The sequence below is a fragment of the Rhyacophila brunnea genome, unplaced genomic scaffold (assembly GCF_057557595.1).
Source record: "Rhyacophila brunnea isolate RB1 unplaced genomic scaffold, BYU_Rbru_1.0 scaffold_20, whole genome shotgun sequence".
Taxonomy (NCBI): Eukaryota; Metazoa; Arthropoda; class Insecta; order Trichoptera; family Rhyacophilidae; genus Rhyacophila; species Rhyacophila brunnea.
Window position 1 is genome coordinate 18,872,356 of NW_028232860.1, and position 22,264 is coordinate 18,894,619.

At 34.2% G+C, this 22,264-nt stretch overlaps 1 protein-coding gene across 3 annotated transcripts in view; it reads left to right on the forward strand.

Moving 5' to 3' along the window:
* The first annotated feature begins 260 nt into the window (after positions 1-260).
* Positions 261-22,264, forward strand: part of Pkc98E (Protein kinase C) — a 43,435-nt gene continuing 21,431 nt past the window's right edge. For 2 of the 3 annotated variants that reach the window (XM_085948401.1, XM_085948400.1), the window contains exons 1-6: positions 261-533; positions 779-911; positions 8,663-8,777; positions 14,440-14,500; positions 15,139-15,397; positions 20,098-20,129. In XM_085948401.1, the coding sequence (XP_085804527.1) occupies positions 437-533; positions 779-911; positions 8,663-8,777; positions 14,440-14,500; positions 15,139-15,397; positions 20,098-20,129 (697 nt within the window). In that variant the 5' untranslated portion in view covers positions 261-436. Of the gene's footprint in view, positions 534-778; positions 912-8,662; positions 8,778-14,113; positions 14,357-14,439; positions 14,501-15,138; positions 15,398-20,097; positions 20,130-22,264 lie in introns of those variants that run through there. The other variant, XM_085948403.1, reaches the window with a different exon arrangement.

Sequence of the window (22,264 nt, forward strand, 5' to 3'; positions counted from 1 at the left end):
TTTTTATAACATTTTTTTAGAATGATTTTATCACTTTTGGTTCGATTTTCAAAATGTCAAAAAATCGATCTTATATAGGTACCTAGTACCTACTCACTAGTGTCAAAAAAATCAAGTTTCAGATAAAATCTTTGACATTCAAAAGATTTTCTTCAATTTCCTTTTCGTTAACAAAAATTTTCCAGGCATAAACCATTTTCGAATTTTCTCCATAGCGTCATTGGTTGAGTGGAAATATAAATAGATTTTGTAGGTCGTATGGATTCTGTCGCGAATCAGTGGAACCCATGGCCGATCTTCATGGCTGTCATGGAGTCGATTTAAGTTTTCTTTCATTTTTTATCATTTCCCAATGATTTTGGGCCCGAAAATCGGCACAAAGTGACCGTGCGGGGTGTAATTATTAGTTAAAAAGTAGTGTAAGGCTGATATAATAATGTTCAGCGGCACGGTTCGCGTTAAAGTGTGCGAAGCCACGGGCCTTAGGCCGACGGATTTTCAAAAACGGCACAACATGACATTTGGCAAGCCAGGTAATCATATGCTCGCAATATCTCACAACAACACCCGCTTAATAGTTAATACCGCAATCTAACTGAGGATAATTGATTAAGTGTTGTTTTCTTTACGTCCCGCGCGTCAAATGCATTTTATTCATTTGAAGTTCGACATATTTCGTCTGGACATATTTAGCGTTGGTATTTTGTAAATATACACTATTCTAAATCTGTTTAAGCTAATTGCTCATTGAAGGATTTCGTTTGCGATTGAATTTTAGATGATCAACCGATAGACCCGTATGTATCAATCGACGCTGATGACCATCATTTGGATAGATCGTCAACTAAGCCTAAAACATTCGACCCTGTTTGGAACGAGTATTTCGTACATGATGTCCATAATGTAACGAGGTATTTATCTAAATTGACTATCATATTTTTACAAACCATTAAATGTTTATGTCATTTCCATTCAGTCAAGTTATCTTGAACAATTATATTTAAGTAATCATAAAAACTTCACAACATAAATCGTATGTAGGTGCAATGCTTATCCGTGATAGAGAAACCTATACTTTTGTTATTGTAACGAAAAGTCTTTTGATTTTTAAGGAATATTTGAATTGTTGACTACATACTTTTATAACAGTGCCAATGACAGTTTATTAGTAATTAAAATTGAATAAATAAAACACTGTCTCAGATTTATATTAAATAAACATAAAGTGTTGTTTGTTATATAGACATACCACTAATTTTCGAAAGTAATTAAACTTATTCCCAACATTAACAATTGTGAAGACAGTGACATTTTATTTCTATGGAATAGTCCGTACACCCCGTTTACATGTGCATAGATTTACTGTGCACATAAGAAAATGTATGGGGGAACATGTATTATCCTGCAGTTGGCAATATTGCGTGCATGAATCAAACAAGTTTGGAAGCTGCTGAATTGTGCTGATTTTTTATGCGCAAGTAAGATCTGCGCCTGCGCAGTAAAACGATAATAGCGGACCTGCCGGTAAAAAAATGAACTACTCGTTTGAGGTTAACCAATTTTCAATACGTCCTGTCAAATAGTACTATAAAATGACAACATCGCGTCTCGCTTACTCTTGAAGAATGTGATTGGAGAGACAGCACTTTTACGTGTAAACAGTTATTGTCACGATCATTTAAAATAAGCACTATTGCCGACAGTAATTCCATGCACGTGTACAGGCGCTATTATGCACCAAAATCGTACTGTCAGTTTGGTCTTCTGTGAAGTTAGCTGCACACCGCCTTATACCAATGGGTTGCCCTGATTGCCCCCATACATCAAAATTATTAAACTTTACACCCAACCTACAAAATATACTAAAAGTCAGTCGATTGCGGTACCTAAGTTTTATTATTGAAATTCAGTTGCAGGGTGCTATTAGATCAGTGATGGCAAACCTTTTTACGTACGTTTGCCAAAATTTCCCAAATATTATTTATCAGCTGTCTGAAGTGCCCAGCAATTTTTAATGGGGGGAAAAAAATTTTAAAAAAGTTTTTCACTTGCTACGGTGATCATCAGCTGGGTCTAATTGTAAACAATAATAAACATTACCTCCAATGATGACAAATGTCGATGGTAGTGTTGCCAGCTTAAACATATACAGGGGTACGGAAAGATGAATCCACGTGATATCAAAATTTTTGTACGTGCCATTTTGCCTATTCCGAACCTGACTGTTTCACAAGCTTATTAAAAAAAAAACTATTACCTACTCACTGCAATATGTTGCGATGGGCATTCAAACATGGCCAAAATTAATTGGAATCAAATTTTGCCGTAGTTGTTCAATAATATATTACTATGCAAAATTACCGCATGTCAAAAAAATTAATCCCACGATGGCCACGCGGCTTAAGTGTCGGCTTATAGCGTCATGGGTCATCAGGCTAGAATCCTAGGTCTGGCAAATACATTTATATTTTTTTAAAATTTGTGTTGGTTTTTTGAGTCAGGGTATGGACCTAATAGATTGAGCAAGTGGCTATCCAATTTTAAGCAAACATCCATTTTGCGTATAAACAAAATCTGTTAATACGAGGGTGGGTCAATAAGTCCTTAGAAAAGCCGACAGGTGGCGCGACTAGTACTGTAAGCGGTTTGTTTTCATGCAGCGGCACTACCGATTCAGTATGCTGCGAAGTTTCAATCAGATTGGTCGGGTTGTTGTGTGTTTCTCGTACATTTAAAAAAAAAATTTGCTTGTGGAAAATGGAAAAATGGAAAATGGAGAAAATTGAGTTTAGAGCTGTTATTAAACATTTTAATATAAAAGGGTTAACAGCAAAGGAAATAAAAAATGAGTTGGATTTAGTTCACGGCATATCTGCTCCTTCACTTGCAACTATTTATAACTGGTTAAATGAATTTAAACGTGGTCGTACATCAACAAAGGATGAACCACGCTCAGGACGTCCTGTAGAGATGACTACACCAGAAATGATCAATAAAATCCACGATATGGTGTTAAGTGACCGAAGATTAAAGTTGAGTGAGATAATTGAGGTTACAGGGATCTCAAAAGGTAGCGTCATTTCTATTTTACATGACAAATTGGGCATGAAAAATATTTCTGCAAGATGGGTGCCGCGTTTGCTCACAGTCGACAATAAACGCAATAGGGTGGTGGCCTCTAGAGCCCTGTTGTCGCTCATGCAACGCAATCCGGATGAATTTTTTCGTCGCTTTGTGACTGTAGATGAAACATGGATACACCACTATACTCCCGAGACGAAAGAACAGTCAAAGCAGTGGATTGCGAAGGCAAACCATGTCCAAAGAAGGCGAAAACCGTAAAATCAGCTGGTAAGGTTATGGCTACTGTATTTTGGGATGCACGTGAAATTATTTTCGTTGACTATTTGGAAAAAGGAAAAAAAATAACAGGGGATTATTATGCATCTTTATTGGACCAGCTAAAAAACAAAATTGAAGAAAAACGGCCTCATTTAAACAGGAAAAAAATCCTCTTTCATCAGGACAATGCCCGTGTTCACACATGTTTACGATCAATGGCTAAAATTGAAGAATTGAAGTTCGAATTGGTCGACCACCCACCGTATTCGCCAGATTTAGCCCCCCCAGTGACTTTTTCCTTTTCCCAAACTTAAAAAAATGGCTAAGTGGACAACGTTTTTTTTCAAATGAAGAAATCGATCGGACAAATGCTTATTTTGAGGACCTTCCGAAAACTTATTTTTCTGACGGTTTAAAAAATATTGAGAAACGTCTAACCAAGTTAACCAAGTGTATTGAGCTCCAAGGAGATTATGTTGAGAAATAAAAAAAAAATACAAAAATAAAAACTGTTTTAATGCTTTTTTCTAAGGAATTATTGACCCACCCTCGTACATACCTCCACTCTGTGGAGGCCCATATAATCTTATTAGGATCAGACATGGTCGGAAAAAATTAATAACCTCTATGATGTCACTTTGGTACAACATGAATCATGTTTACAAACGTGCATTGCATTCTCTTTTAGAATTTTTAATAATTCAAGTTTAACATAATCTTGTGAATTTTTATTTGTATGCATTCCTGAATAATGCAGTGGCATTAAGTAAACAAACAAATGGAAAAAACAGCACTGGTAAATTTTCTGCGAATTTACTGTACCTATACATTTATGGATAAAGCGTAGCTATCACCAAATATCATTTCTTTCCATCCACTGGAAGTAAACGATTAAGAAAGTTATCGCACAATCCGTAGAAGGAAAGACACAATGATATTCGATTTTGTGAGGTGAAAAGCTATGCTGTGGGTATTAATAACGTTAATGAGATTATTGGTAATGCACAGGATGGGTGTAAGAAACCATTTTGGGAGGCAGCTAATGTCCACATCGAATTATATTACCAAAAAAAAAATTGTTATTAGAAAACCTAGACCTAGCTAAATTTAAAAAATGTTGGCGATTTGTTGTTTGCTTTTATTGATAATTAATATTTACCTACCCACCCATTGCAAAGTGAATGTCACCGGTTTACACTTTCGATTGTTGTGTCACAGGTTCAAATCCGCTGGGTGGGAAAGATTCAAATATTTGCTTATGTCCAGGATTGAGAAAATTGCTATAATGACACCACAGTGAATGTAAAGTCGAGTTCAGACCTACATACGTCTACTTGCAAATAAATGAACAATCTATAAATACTGTTTAATACTGTTGAAACGTTCTTTGAGTATATGAAAATTTATCTTTTATTCAAAATCTTCGTTCATACTGTTTTTTTATGGGAAATGCTTTGATAAACACACAAGCATGTTTGGACATATTTGCTGGAATATTTTTACCGGTAGTAACAGCATATGGTCCCGCAGATTGTTTATTTTTATTCAATTTTCACGATGTAGCCTGTCCAAACTACATTTAATTGGATATCAATCTTTGGAAGACGCGTGTACATATTGTGTTGAGTTTCAAAAAAAGTGTACTGCCAAAAGTTTACAAACCATTTTATAATTTGCTACATTTGTATATTGCACTTGCACATAATTTGTATATAGTCTACAGTCGCTATTGCTGTTCGAATTGGTTTGTCTCACTTGCCCCACTCTTGTTATTCAAACGAACTATCGAACCTTATTTACAATGTGATATAATTGTACCAACGAATCGTCGTAAACACTTTGTTAAGATACCCCACTTAGCCTGTCCACCAATATATGTGTTCTTGGTATTACATGTAATATTCTTGCAGCTCTTATAAATAAATAAATAAATTACCTACCATCTATTTGGATAGGTATAATATGACCCAAATAGATGATGACCCTATATTTTATCAATCATAATCATTGATAAGTATGGGATGTCACGTATCTACTAGAATCATAATAATACACAGAATGGTCATGTTATGATGTTGCCTTTACAATACAATAAAATGTAGCCGATTTTTGGAAATATTAGGTGCTTATTTGTTTGCAACTTTTCATCTAAACTTGTAAACAGTTTTTACTGAACAACCATTGTGAAATAAATTAATGATGTTTTTTACATCCTATCAGAGGTGTCTGTTCGGTCTCCCGGTACCGTTTAAGAGACTTTTAACAAATTGAAAGGATTAATGATAACTATTTGACTTAGACGTGAAATGAGAAAAAAATGTTGTCGCATACAATGTTGTAAACAACCTGCGTCCATTTACCAAAATCAGCATCATGTTAAAGATGATACCTCAATGGGAATGGCTGGAGCAGCATTCAGTTCAGTGCAGAATGTCTGGGATTCTCAATTATATTGAACGAAATGCCGCCTATACAATGATTGTATAGTCAGTGCTGTTTTACAGTAGCTAGTCATGATATTTTGCTGGGCTTCAAAACCAGATGTTTGCAAGCAGATACTAGGTGTGCAGTCTTATTACTTTATCAGTAATGTAGAGATAATAAAGTAGACCATGCACTAACCTGACTCCATTACATATTATAAATTCCAACCCTGCCTGTCGTTTCTTCGAGCCAAAGAGATTCTAAATTCCATCTACTAGATGTAATCAATGGATTTACAGGATGTTGGCATGACCATTGCCAAGCGAAAGGAATGTTTGGAGCCTCTGGGTAGTGTCCAAATCCTCCATCTTAAGAGCGGACATTAATTTAGAGCTCTTAGTCACGATACTGATAATAATGCGTGTCTCAATGGGGCTGAGTCAAAAATAATTTGATGTTATTATGATATAATCTTATGGCAGTCGCAATCTTGCTAATGGAAATACGTACAAATATAGCAAAAGAATTTGCAGTCGCAACTGGAATATAGGTCTAAGGCAGAAATTCCATAGGAGGCGGTGTGGCGAGGTGTGAAGTTTTAAAATATTTGCCTTTCATTATCTCAAAAATTAGATTGATGGCATATGTCTTTTTTTATATGTCTATTTGGAAACCAACTGCGAGGAAATCGATCAGCGAAAATTTTAGATCGATATCACCAATTACATGTTAGATAGGCAAGGGGTGTCACCGCTTGACCAAATCTCTACCGGTGTAAACTGAGTGGCTTACGTGCACATTTATTAACCCCTCATATAGTATTTTATCTTTTGCGGATCTGATATTGCTCATTCTGACAATCGCCGATTTCATAGTTTGTCTTCTTCTAGAATTGAAATCTCTTATGGAGCATTTCTCAAGTCAGTCAGTTGCGTCCGCATCAATCCGTACATGTGACCGTTTGATTACTCAACAATAGCCACAAACAAGCATTATCAAATTGGCCGAGTGCCAAATAATAATAATACCATCAATGAACACCCGCCGCCGATCTCTGGAATGGTAAATTTGTAATTGAGAAATTTGCCAACACTATAATATAGCACTATAACATCTTTCAAAACTAAATTAGCAGTTTTGAATTAAGAAATTAACTGAGATATTTAATTGAGTTACAAAGACTGCAATGGGTAGCTCATTTGAAAGAATCCCAGAGGAAAAGGGCGGGGGTTTAGAAGAGTGGTAGGCTGACGGCGTAGATGAAGATCAGAGCCGCATAGAATGGCCCCGCAAAAGAGCACCCAAGTGCGGAAGCCGAGTTGTGAAGATAAGACCATGTCAGATTTTAAATGAAAAACAAACTGAAACTTAACGCTATCTACTACTTATTATTATAAAAGAATAGGGGAAGTTGAGAATGCCAATCCAGAAAGAGAGAGAAACTATTCTAGAATGATCACGATTTTCAGTCATGAGGGGATGACAATTAAGAGAATGATTTTAATTGTCGTATAATCTATCAACACCATTTCAGTGTACCAACCCATGGTGGATATCTTAATAAAACGACGAATTGAATGTTTACTTTGAAGAATGAAGTCCCACCAGGAACGCGAATCCCAATACTATTGATAAATCGCCATCATCACTCTAAAACGGAGAAAAATAATGCATGACCACAGTGTGGCCGTTTCCTAACAGACTTTACGATGTTTGGGGCCCACATCATTGATCCAAACCATTGATAGTATACACTATCCCATACGATATTCCTACCAGTGGCGAAGGGTGGGGGTAGGCTGTTAAGATTCGCTATAAATAGTGCACACTAAACTTTTTTACTCATATTTATTTGATTTTATTGAACTAAGACTACAATTTACAGATGGTGTTAGTTAGTTTTTAAAAATCAATTAAACTCAGCCTAAACGAAACCATAATAGTTTTGGTCCAATTTGGGCAATACGACAAAATTGTGCACACTTTTTCATTCATAGTTATTTGTTTTCATTGGATTAAAAATACATATTACACATATTGTTGGTTAATTTTTTTAATTCATTAAGCCCTGCCTAAACCAAACTATAATAAATAAAAAATATCATTCTATTTATAAAATATTCAAAGTTATGTATGATTTAATTGCATAATTTTAGATATTTTATAGATAGACATGTATTTTTTGTCTATTATCTATTATGGCTTGGTTTCTCAGGGTTTACTTGAATTTTAAAAACTAACTAACACTATCTGTAAATTGTAGTCTTATTGCAATGAAAACAAATATGTATGTCTGAAAAAGTTTAATGTGCACTGTTTATGGCGGATCTTAACAGCCTACCTCCACCCTTCGCCACTGATTCCTACACTAATGTGAACACCAAGCATGGAGCATAGATCGATTGAAAATGAGACAAGTTTTAGTATGCTAGTTGTATAGTAGTGTAACAAATTGATGACTCTCAGATTAGATCAAATTTAATGGCCAACTATTTCATTTTCTGTATATTAACTATGGTGGACACGTTTTCCAGAATAGGTCAAAGACACCTGACAAAAATCTAAGAATCACCTTTATTACAATGCAGGTATAGTTCAGTTTTTAATCTCGTTTAGCTTTATCTGTTTATGATAGAATAAAATTAATATGAGCGGACTCGGGAAGTGTAAAGTAATGTATGGGGCACGGTGTCCTTTTATTATTAACAACCTTCGTCCATTCAATATTTTGAAAAAACATCCTGTGAATTTTACTCAGCTAACAGGATAAGAAACTGTGACACACCAGTCTGAAGGCAAATACAATCGTTTGACCAAAGATAATAAACTTTCATAGTTCTCGGGTGTTGAGAAATGTTGGGAATATTTTCTTAATTCTGAACATTTTTATTGTTAGCCTGGGGCTCACTGTTTTCCACGATGCGGCCATACCCCCTGATGACTTTGTCGCCAACTGCAATATACCCTTCGAGGACCTCATGCACAGGGACAAGGAGGCACCAGACTTCTGGGTAAGATATATCACTACTATATTATCTATATCGCTTTAACATTACTTGCTACTCTGATGCTATATCGTTTGTTACTGTGAAATATCATTCGGCGCAGTCACCCCATTACTACCTGTGTATCAGATCAAATTTCAACTCTCTAGGTAGGTATATGGAAAGTATGCGGACATTGAGCGTGACAGAAAAACACAGCAGATTTTAGCTTATCTTTTTATATCATATATATGAAGAGTTTCCTCTCTAGAAGACCTCCATTACAAAAATCTTTTGTCATTCTGTATGTTACCAATTGAACCACAAGCCTAGTTTCCTGATCTGAGTGAAATTTCAAACGAATCTTGACTCTTGGTACCATATTAAACGACTAATGGAATTCAACCTTGGTATGAAATTTGGGTTGATGACTTGTATCCCATTTGCTTCCCATACATCGGGACCTCGGTAATATTAAAAGAATAGGTTGAGCAAGTGGCTGACATCCATTTCTCGTAAAAACAAAGTTGCCGTAAGATATAAATTAAACAATTTACCCGCTTGGATCTCGATGTGAAACCTTTTTTTTTATGCCATTACTATGATTTCACAAGTATTGATTTGTGCATATTCACCAAGACACTGCATATTATTTTATTTACTAAAATAATAGAAAATAAAACACAAACTGGTGGCACTTTCAGTTGCTTGTTTTCATTAGTTTTCAATATTCCACACGATTGTTGCCTTGAACTATTTGTACAGTTCTCTTAAAATGTCGACAGATTTTGTAAAACTGAGCCGTGTAGAGTTGTTTTAATGTTGTTCAAACATCATTATCAACAAACTGTTGGTCCTTATCTGAGAACTGTGACTGATTACTGCAGATGTGTACATTCTGTTCTCGTCTGTATAGTATTTAATTAATGTTTTGAACTTTGATTTATCTAATTATAATATTATACTCGTATATTAATTTAGTTTGAAGACAGTAATATTCCAATTTTATTAGATTCAACAAGAACACCAATTTGATTGGTACAACTTGATGTAGTTTTATGTAGACAAGAATTTTTTCTCAATTCTATACGGCCATATTATGTTTCCGATACAACATCTCATCGTGAATTATGATATGGCAAACTGTGTACGTACAATTTTCCAGATACGAGTCTGAATAAATATATCATTCCATGGCTTATAATGTCATGGGTACGAGATTCACATTCTGGGTCTGGCAAATAATGGATGTCAGCCAATTGCTCAACCTATTGGGTCCATACCCTGACACACACAAATTGAAAAACAATGTGTACTTGCCAGACCCAAAATTCGAACCTGGGACCCACGGCATTATAGTCCGTTACATTACAGTAACATTACAAATTATAAATTCAAGACATTCACATGACATGAAAAAACAAAGAAATTGAGTGACAATATTTATACAAAAAACAGCATAATAAAAAAATTACATACAAAAATCATAAAAGGTACAAAGGTACATAGAAGTACCTACACCCAGTGATCTAATTAGACCCTTTTGTTATATATGAGGATATTGTAGATCAGGCATGTCGATCCGGCATGATCCGATTGAAGGATGAATCGTGGTCTATCACACTTCACCATCATATATTATCATTATGTCATACCATTGGAATTGAACTATGAGAATGTAAAAATCGTGTACCGCTGTGTGTAACATGTTGTACTATATGATTTCATTGAGATTTTGAAGAGGAAGCATTGATCAATCCTATTTATATATGTGTTCAAATTAACCGTGAAGAAGCCTGCGTTGAGTACCACTTGATTTGTATTGCATCACCCAGAGTCTGCCACGGTAGTGTAATGTAACGCGAATTTGTCCTATGGACGTAGCTACGATCCTTACATGCAATGCTCGTAGCGACGTTCGCGCTGATCCATCGGCTATCGGTTTTTAACACAAACACAAAGGAGCTCACAGTGGTCGTTTGAAATGGATCAACTCGAACAACAACACAATTAGAATTTTTCCCCGAAACAAGCATGGCATTCATAAACTACAAAAGAAGTTGTTTATTGTAATGAACGCTGGTAGGTACCTACTTACTTCACAAACCTTGGATTTTTTTTTCAACCATATGCGTGGTGACTTTTTGAATCTTGTCTCTTGTCGGCGAAAACACCAATTAGGTAGGTAGTTAACACTTAACTAGTGTCATAAACGTTATCTGACCCGGCGGCATCATGTCCGCTCTAATTTTATTGCTTAGGGACGAAATGTTGAAACGATCCACACATTAACAGTTATAAGAAAATTTTTGACCATATTTTAGCTCGGTATATCCGATAAGGAGCTCGATATAAAAGTGAATAAATGTAAGGAGAAAATCATAAACTAAAATGTCAACGAATGTTTCCTCATTGCATCCGAGATCTCGCTATATCATATTTTAATTATTTTTTTCGCCATGTTGGATATCTCATTCTATTGACTAACAATATTTTAGACCTTTATTTTGTCCAAAAGCAATTTGTCTAAAATTACCAGACTCCAAAAAAGTTATGTAATAGTTAAAGACAATGACTACTCACGAATGATTAAAACTTGCGCAAGTCTCTGCTACACATGTTCAGTTATACCTGCGGAAGTATGCAGTATAGAAATTCAAACATTTTCATTTTGCTTGTACAGTCAAAAGACTTGTGCAATACTATCATACAAAAACTCATGTGTACTTGTGCAAAAGAATTGCACAACTATAACGTTCAAGCATGGGCCCTACAAGGGAGGGGCTGACTAGCTATTTGAGATAAACACACACCACGATAGTTTGGCTCTAATAGTAAAAAATTTTCTTCACATAATTAACATTTGAGAATATATGGTTGCGCGATGCAATTTGGTGCAATATTGGATATACTTAAATAATAATTCACGTGTAGAGTTTTATTTTCAGTATGTTTCCTGATGGCTATTTATCCAATATGGCGAGGGGTCGCATATTACTTGGCTACCACAAAAGCGGGTCATAATCAGTGCATCATAATATGATGCCGAGTGCCGATAACTCAATAATTCAAGTAAATTTATTGAATAATACAAAAAATCACTAAAAATACTCTTAATTTCACCTGGCAGAACTGTCTTAAACCGTAAGCCCCGGCCAAGGTGGACGCGTTCGGCGGAGGGTTGAGCAGCGTGCGCAACTCAAACGTTTAAACATATAACCAAAAAAAGACATTGTCTACGAACATTTTCACGCACGGTTATACGTTTGAGTTGCGCACGCCGCTCGACGCTCCGCCGAACGCATCCACCCTGGCCGTACACTTAATGATAGGTAGGGGACCATAACCATCACGACATAAGCTATCATTGATGCCGGGTGATCATCATTGTACTCCCAGCTGTAAAACACTCCATGTATAAATTTATCCAATTGCATCCAGGGTGTCGCAATCTGTAGTGACCAGATTTATAATTATCTGAGGTAATCCATACCTAAAAAAAATAATATACAGTATTCATACTCTTTCCTGGAAATACTTGTTTAAACATTTTATCAAATTTATTTTGAGTGTAGAATCATAAAAAATAATTCCATCGTAAATCTATTATTAGCGTGCAAACTAATATGCAGATAAACAATGTACCCCATGTACATTGCTAATCATCTAATAATCGAAAACATTACGTGAATGCAACAGTTTTCGTCTATTAATTTGCCTGTATGGTGGCAGGTTGTCAATGATAGAATAAAATGAAATAATATCAAAAGTTTCCATTAAATTTTTATTTATTTTCACACATTATTAACACATTCACAAAAGTGAGAAATACGGGAAAAACATCAAGGAGTCTACTCTATTTTAAGTATTTATGAAACAACCCGGGCTTCAAACTGGAACTAAACCGAAAACCGGTTTTGTATGAACGTAAACTGGAACCGAACTTGGAAAAAAAAAAATCTTTTTTTTTCGGTCCGGTACATATTCAAACACGTGCGTTAACATGATCTTACTCTCCACTTCAGTTGTCATAGATAGATTATATGCGTATAGTGTGATGCATCCTGACATATAATTCTCATAATTTATAATATATTATTTTTTAAATTTATGGCTACGGCCGTGCGGTGCTGCATAACCATTGGTTTTGGAGCGTGGCACCGGGCAATCATACAAGTACCATAAAATTTTTAATACAAATAAAAACATTTAAAAATTAATCACTTGGAGCTAAACTAAAAACCGGAACCGAACCGATATATAGTTTTTTACTTGAACCAGAATGAAAACCGATATGAAAAAAAAAGACAGTTGGAAGCCCTGAAAACAATGTTCGATTAAGGCCATGCATTAGTTGAGGCACGGTCTAAAAAGATCGTTGCTAGGCGATGCGCGGATTGCGGGTGGCGGGTGAAAATGACGCCTGTCAAACGAAATATTATTTGTCATATAAATCCAACATACGTCCATTTTATGTTCTGTTTATTGTTCTATTAGTAACAATAATAATATATTCATTGACATGTTTTCTTTTTAAAGTAAATGGGTAACGTTTTTAGTCATCTTTACATGATTTTAGAATTAATTGACCCGTCGCCATCACGCAGCAAAGTGACGTGTTCCTGGGTCAACATTCTCTCACTAATTGGCAGCGAGTCCAAAATTTCGTCGCGCGTACAGTTGAAAATTATTTGGCGTTTCACTGATGCGTCACCTTAAATTGTTCACTATCATGTATATGGAATATATCAATATCAGAAGAGAGTTACCTTAATATTAAAATGGATCTGTTGGCAGAATAAGTCTAATGCCGGGTCCACACTGGCAACATGTTGCCGGCAACCTCATCAAATTTTACGATAAGTATGATAATTATCGTAAAATTTCTTAAGCAATTATGATAATTATTGTAAAATTTAACGAGGTTGCCAGCGACATGTTGCCAGTGTGGACCCGGCATAAGCATGAATGTCAATTTTCAACAATCACCCATACTATATTGGTAGAGTTCATTTTTAAATAATATACATAAAAATGCACTTTATATATATTATGTGTTATTATGTAAGCAGCCTTGTTAGGATAATAGGATATCAATGCTGTAAAGACAAGGGTTTTACAATAATGACCCTTATTGCAATATAAATCAACCACATTCATCTCTATAATACAAAATGCTATTGAACAAACAAGAGATGTCTGTGACCAGGGTCATGTAAGAGGCTCCTTTTATTCTTCACATGCTGTATCCATTAATGCCCATGGCATAGAAGATAAAAAAATTCTGGCTTTAGACCTATTTATATAAAAATAAAACTAGCCAGCATAGTTTTTATGATACGGTGCACCGCTCTCCATTCTAATGCTTTTATTATCAGCAAATAGGAAAGATAAACTGATAACACCTCATCTTAAGTCAATTGTTTGAAATAAACAAATATGTTTCACATCGTCGCGACATTTGCAATTAATTCTCCAATCCGAAAGTACTGTCAAATCGAGAGACCAAAATGTACTTCCAATCACCGATCACGATGAACTATTTAAAACGTGAAAACATCTACAGCAAAGCGTTGAAAAACAAATATGTGGCTTTGCAAAACGAAGTGGGTTTGCAATATTCAAAATGTTTTGTGTTTGTTTTTAATGTTCTGGTGGTTTGTTTAATTTTTATTATTTATTGTTTCAGGTGGACTTGGAACCACAAGGAAGATTGCACGTTCGCATAGACCTCAAATGGAACTCACAAGGTAAACAACATATTTGTGTTTTTTTTGTGTTATCAATAACAATTTCTTTTTTGTTTGTGTTTTCTAATTCGTATTTTGAAATAAATCTAAATTACTTAACCAGTAATGCCGCATTCTCACGTGTTAATTCTAGTTGCTCAACTATGTTGTTGAGTGTTGAAAAAAAATTTTTCCCACATATCAATTTAAGTTGAATCGATAATCGTAAACAAGATGGCGTCGGGTGAGTTTGTTAGTTCATTAACGTCATTTTATCACATTTAAAAAAAAAATTGGATGAAAACACTATACTTAATTCAGAAACTAAAACAATAGCACTCTGTGATCACGACAATCAACTATGTAATCGCTTGTAATTTGAAACATGTTTGATGTACCGATACGAGTTGTTATCACCATAGTTACTGTCAAGTCGTATGACGATTCACTATTAAATCGGTAAAAATAGAAAGGAGTTCAGCTTGGTTGAAATATGGTTCCCACTTATCAATTTACGTTCAATTGTCACGTGAAAATGCAGATTTCACCACGGACCACAACCACCTGTGAATGCTACAATCCGTGAAGGTTTTAGGAGTGAATATGGTAATTTACTTCTCTTTGAACATTGAGTCATAACTGTTGTTTGATGATTTCAGCGGAGACGTCCCAGGCGTCGAGCGTGAGCTCGGTGTCGACGGGTGGCAGCTGCGGGAGCGGGGGAGGCGGCGAAGGCAAGGGGGGGACCGGCGGGTCCGGAGGCGAAAAGGAAAAGGGGCGGGAGTTCAAAGAGCGGGCTGGCTTCAACCGGAGGCGGGGGGCCATGCGCCGGAGGGTGCACCAAGTCAACGGCCACAAGTTCATGGCCACCTTCCTCCGACAGCCCACATTCTGCTCTCACTGCAGGGAGTTTATATGGTGCGTACTTTTTGATTACCCACATTAATATCTAACCACATCAACATATCAGTCCAGGGCAGGAAAACGGCAATCAGTCATTCCAAATATAATCACTGTAGAAGCTATTTTTAACTAAATTACTTTTATTGCAGTTTTAGTACTTATGAATTTCTATCTACGCTATCGCCATGCCAATTTGGTATGTGGCAAAACACTGTATGTCACATAGATGAGTTATTGCATTTCCTGAAAATTTGAGGCATCTGTTTTCAAAAACGGATAGGTCCACGTATCGTAAAAATACATACACATTATATATGTAATTTTATGCAATATGTAATAATTTATAACTTTCATAACTCACCAAAAAAACTATATGAAAAAGATGTTTGAAAACTTCCAGTTTTCAGTTTGAAGACTTCCGAAACTCATAAATTAAAATGATACAAACAAATGTAGCTAGCTGTTAGTTTCAAGGTCAATAACGTCCCTCCGTATTGTGCCATTATGAGATAATCACAAAACAATTAGAAAAAGAAAATAGCGAAATAAATGTACTTCAATAATTAAACTTAATAAAAAAAATTATTTTAAAGTTAGTCACAAAATATAAAAAATGGCAGCTGATTTGAAATCAGGCTTCAGTTTAATTATTATATTTAACTGACAAACGGAGCTGAATTTGATATTTCATGAATATTTATACAATGGCAAAGTACTTCAGAATCACTTTTAGGATCAGTATCAAGAAAAATATGAAGAATGGTATAATCGTGTAAATCGGTAATAATCGAGGTTACCGATTGTGAAAGTGATAGTTACAAATAGCGATATGTGGAGTTTTATTTGCTTATATTTATTGCAATTAACCGTTGATCGTCTAATAAAAATGGACACATTGTTCTAATTTGTAAATACAATGGAATGGAAGTAAGAAACCAATGTTAAAACTAATCATTTATTCTTGTAACACATGAATTATTGTGGACATATTATAAATAGAGGCCTCATTTCACTTTTACTTGGCACAGCTGAAAAGACAACCTAAACACTACATATTTCATAATGAAACAACTGATATTCATTATAATCCTATCTCCGTAGTGACTTGTTTGGAAATATTCCTGTCTTGAACTGGTGTATATTATAATACCCAATCACACGCCATGTACAGTGTGAATTCACACTAATATGATCTTGAAACTGGTGACTTTCATGTATTATCTTAGCAGCAACTGAATACATCTAATGATAAATATATCAATACCCTGTCTATACTTTACTTTCAGTATCAATAAAATAACTTAACATTAACAATAAAACAGGCCTTAAGGGGGGACATGCTCGTCGAAGGTCAAAATTGAGTTTTTATTGTATTTTCAAACCATGATCCTGGACACTCCTTAAACGTTGTAGATAATCTATTTATATAATTTTAAAGCCTTATTATCCTTTATAGTTATTTTAAGCATTTGATGACTGCATAAAGTATTTTTGTTACATAAAATAGTATTCTTTTAAACCTCTCGCTCTAATGTTTTAGAATATAGTCATATTTCAGTACATAACTGTGCAGTGGTGTTAAGATTTTTTACATTTATTAATTTTTAAACGCATTTATAAAACCATTAGTATAATTTATTACGAGATAATTTTTGTAAAATATTCACGATAAAAAATTATATTGATAATCTCTGTGATCCCAAATTTGACTAGAATTAGGCATTTTATTATTCAAAAAATCGGCAAGATTAACACATTTGAAGATGATTCTAAAGATACTTATTATAAGCTATGTCTTTGACCATTCAAGTGTGATAAACATCTTATGAATAATGATTGCTTTATAATAATTATTGACCTAAGAATAAGGTAGTGTTTTTTTGAAATACGCCATTTCTTTTGTCATTCCCCAGTGGTTAAGCTACAACATACGGCCGTAGCCATAAATTGACAAACTACAATTAAAGTAGGGAGTAAAATTATGTTAACGCGCGTGTTTGAACATGTACCTAACCGAATTTTTTTTTATTTTTTTTTAAACGGTACATGTTCAAACACGCGCGTCAATATCATTTTACTCCCTACTTTAATTATAGTTTGTCAATTTATGGCTACGGCCGTATGTTGTAGCTTAACCACTGGGGAATGAAATGGCGTATTTCAAAAAAACACTACCTTATTCTTAGGTCAATAATTATTATAAAGCAATCATTATTCATAAGATGTTTATCACACTTGAATGGTCAAAGACATAGCTTATAATAAGTATCTTTAGAATCATCTTCAAATGTGTTAATCTTGCCGATTTTTTGAATAATAAAATGCCTAATTCTAGTCAAATTTGGGATCACAGAGATTATCAATATAATTTTTTATCGTGAATATTTTACAAAAATTATCTCGTAATAAATTATACTAATGGTTTTATAAATGCGTTTAAAAATTAATAAATGTAAAAAATCGTAACACCACTGCACAGTTATGTACCGAAATATGACTATATTCTAAAACATTGGAGCGAGAGGTTTAAAAGAATACTATTTTATGTAACAAAAATACTTTATGCAGTCATCAAATGTTTAAAATAACTATAAAGGATAAGGCTTCAAAATTGTATAAATAGATTATCTACAACGTTTAAGGAGTGTCCAGGATCATGGTTTGAAAATACAATAAAAACTCAATTTTGACCTACGACGAGCACGTGGGCCGTTAAGACCAGGTCTCGAGTGACAATTTATAATTAACGAGAATTTCAAACATGCAGTTGGATCATTCAGAGTCCAAGCATTCTTCAGACAGTGCAAAAACGTTTTTTGATAAACTCATAGGGTGTATAATGTATATTATTGATGAACCTCATGAATAGGTGTTATTGATGTTCAATAATGATGTTGAATAATTTGCCTTCTTTTATAATGATTTAGTTGTCTAATAACCCTATTGTTTTTGTGTTGATTTTTGATAAATAGCTATGTAATTTTAGTGCACTCTTTTGTTTAGTTATAATTATTATTATTTTCTTTTAATTGGTCAAATATTATTTTTACAGCCAAACTTTTTAATTTGTAATCTTAATTTGAATTATTAATGCATGTGGCTAAAATCACTACTGACAGATTTTGTTTTCCAAAGCGATTGTTATTAATTATTATTGTTTGTGTGTGTGTGTGTTTTTTTTTTGTTTTCTTGGCATTACCTTTAATCCATTGCCGCTTTTTGTTTTTAACATTTCCTCATTTTATTTTTTTCATGTTTATCTAATTACGCACCCATTTTGTTATATTAAAATCTTTAATGGTATCTCATAATATTTGTCTATTGTTCGTAAACCAAACTGTAAACATTCTTGACTCTGTCACTACTGACAGCACACAGTGTGTCAATACCATAAAGGGACTATTTATTGAATGGGCGGATTGGTAATGAATTTTCAACACCTATTTATCGTAAAAAGCAGTGTTTCACATTAATTAGTTGCCATATGCTCTGCCTGGTTACCTCGAAGAGAGAGACATTAATTGGTTGATGCAACAGTTAATTCAGAATATCCCTGAACTTATTTGGGCCTTACAGGGAAAGATCTCTGGTACGAGTTGGATCATAAAAATACCTTTTTACTGTTATTTAATCATACAAAACAATGTTTGCCAAAGGCTTTAAAAAAAACCATTTTGCTCTGCTCTCGTATATGAAAGCGAATCTGAAAAAAGTTACTAATGCTGTGATTAAATAAACTGCAAGTCATTTTACATTAGTGATTCATTATCAGGAAGCTTAACATTGCAGTCTGAGATTTATTTTACAATAAACTATCATTATTTAGATCTACAATCACATAAAATCACAAATAATAGTATGTAAGTAGCCAAAACAAAACAGTACCAGCATACCAACATTATCTTTCCTGTTTATAATACATTGCAAGTAATGCTGTCCGTCGACGGAGAGAATAATATTTTTTCTATGTGTACTCTTATCGTACATAGTACCTACATAGTTGGTAGCACACCCGTCTTTGAAGTCATATGTGTAGGTTCGATCCCGCATCTTACAAAAATTGCATGTTGTTTTTCATCAATGGGTTAGGTGAATAATGACAACCTTTCCTTATAAAAAGGGTTGTTAATTTATCCTTCACCTTATGGAGGCCCATATGCTCTGCTTATTAGTGAAAATGGCAATTTTTATACTTTTAAAATTAAATAATAATACAGATGGAGTGCGATCATGCAGTGGGAAAGGAAATAACACACTACAGCATCCGTTTTTTCTCCTGGCCCCGTGCTATCCCGCTGCCTACATTATTAATATTTGCCAATCACTGCTTGGCTTACAGATCAACTAGGTTACGTATGTCACAACATTTAAAGGGAATATATTATATCCAATTAAATATTGTTTGTGAACACACAAACTGACATACTATAGAATCTCTTGATTAATCTTGATATAGATCTTGATCGGCTGTGCTCCGTGCTTGCTTTTAAACATAGAAATTATTGCCGTTAGAATAAAGGCATGGCTAAGTATGTAGAATTATTTAATTGTTATTCGTGGTTCCGATGAATTGTTGAAATAAAGCATTATTTGCCGTTTGGTTTATGGACAATAGTATGTGTATGGAAAGAAATAAGCGGGTATCGCTGGCATGTATTATTTACTGGTGATGCATCAGGAAATGACGTGGGGCTTTCATTTTTTTCTGGTTTCAGGGGATTGGGCAAGCAAGGGTATCAGTGCCAAGGTATGTAGCCTACCAAACCTCTTTATACAAACTCAAACAATGTAGACCATTCTTCAACGTCTATCGTAGTGAATGATTTAATCGATCATGCGGAAACCAATAAAATATGACCATTACAAAAACAAATAATTTAAAAGTTCTTGTCTTTGCTGTGTCAACACACAATTTTGACTCATATGAGTATTGATGACAATTTAAATCGTAGATTGTTGTAATATAAGGGATTCTCCATGATCGATATAAATCCTGAATCAATACTGTGGTCAGCTTGTATTTTTTGTGTATGATAACTTTTCAATCGTGTGTTAATATGAATACAGTGAAACCCCGATTGTACGGTTTTCAAAGGACCCTAAAAATAAAATGATAGATGCGGGATATATAAAATATTTTTTCTAAAACAAACTCGTTTTTCTCCAGGATTTTTTTCGACATCTTGAATTATTTTCAGTTCCTCAGCTTGAGTTCTAGTTTTCTTCATGGGGGGCATTTTAGTTGTGACTTATAAAAAATCGTGATACGAGATGTGAGGCAAACCTGACCACCAACCGACATATGCAAACAAAGCGACACGACTGAAAGGTCTGTTCTGTATGTATCATAAACAATTCTACGAAAGCGAAATGAAAAATATTCAACGAAAACGGTCAATCGGGATAATATTTGTGACGAAACCATACTATTTAGACGATAGACCGAGGAAAATGATAAATCAGGGAACGGTAATGCGGGATTATTTAACATCGTTCTTATGGGTGTTTGGCGGAACTTTCAAAAATGAACGATCCGTGCGGGAAAACGATTTATGCGAGAACGGTAGATCGGGGTTCCACTGCACTGTCCAAAGATAACTGATACACATACTCTCAAAATATTAGTCCATCTGTTTTTCAAACTGCATCAGCCTACAAGCTATCAGTAATCGCGAGTGGAGAACTACAAGGTTCTAAGTGTTTGCCCTTGGCGAAACAAAAGTAACACTGATGCAGCTTAGAATACTACTTCATTGTTGGGTTTGTTTTCTCAAGGATGTACACTTAGAACCTTGCAGTATTCAGTTAAACAATTATGTCAGTTAAAAATTTAACTGGACTGAATTCAGATTGAAGCGTCTTAATTCTTTAATTATTGTATATTATGTATTTGTTACATTTACATACATTATGTAAATTAATTTCCACTATATTTTCCATTATAAAAAAGAAAATCTGTTAATACAAACCTCTACTTTGTGGAGTTCCATATGATCCTATCAGGATCGGACATGGTCGGATATTTACTTATACAAAACATAAAATTTTAAAATCTCAAAATTACTTAATACATAACGTGAAATAGCCGTAAAGACATTATAAAAATATGCTATTTAAGTCATGGACCTGGCAGGATTTGAACTCACAACTTTCGTATACCGGTCCATTATTGACTGGGTAGCTTAATGGATAAAACACTCGCCATGCAAAGGTTGTGTGTTTGAAACACATTTATAACAGGATATTTTTATAGGTATATTTTTGAGGCTGTTCCGAGTTATGTATTTTCAACTTTAAGAATGCTAAATTCTTCAAATCTTGTGTATATTAAGTATTTAATAAAAATAATTAAATATAAATTTTTGTGGTCTTATCAATATTATGACCTGAGAATAGAAAGCAGATTCTGAATAAATTTAATTAAAAATAGTTATCTTCTAATACAGGCTGACTTGAGTGGTATTATTTAACCTAAGGTGCTTTTTTAATTGGGGTAACAGTATTAATACTTTTCTTAGTCTTTTGATATAATTCTGCTCTTTATTTGAATAGTTACGATGGCGACATTGAATAAAAAAAATTTCCATTGATAATATTATTATAATGCATGAAGTCAAGAGTATTAAATATTCTTGTTTTCCAATAACTAACAATACTTCTAGTTTATTAATATTCAAACATTGGCTAACAGCATGCTTCAATAATTAAAGATAAATCATTAAATTTACTGGGTATTTCATAGTATGGTGTTCTTCTTGATATTATAATAACAATAAGTTTTAACACTTGGGGTGTAATTTGTAATAATTGATTACATACTAGACTTAAGTGATACACGGTGAATTAGGAAACAGTATTGTTTATTTTGTTTACATTTGCCAT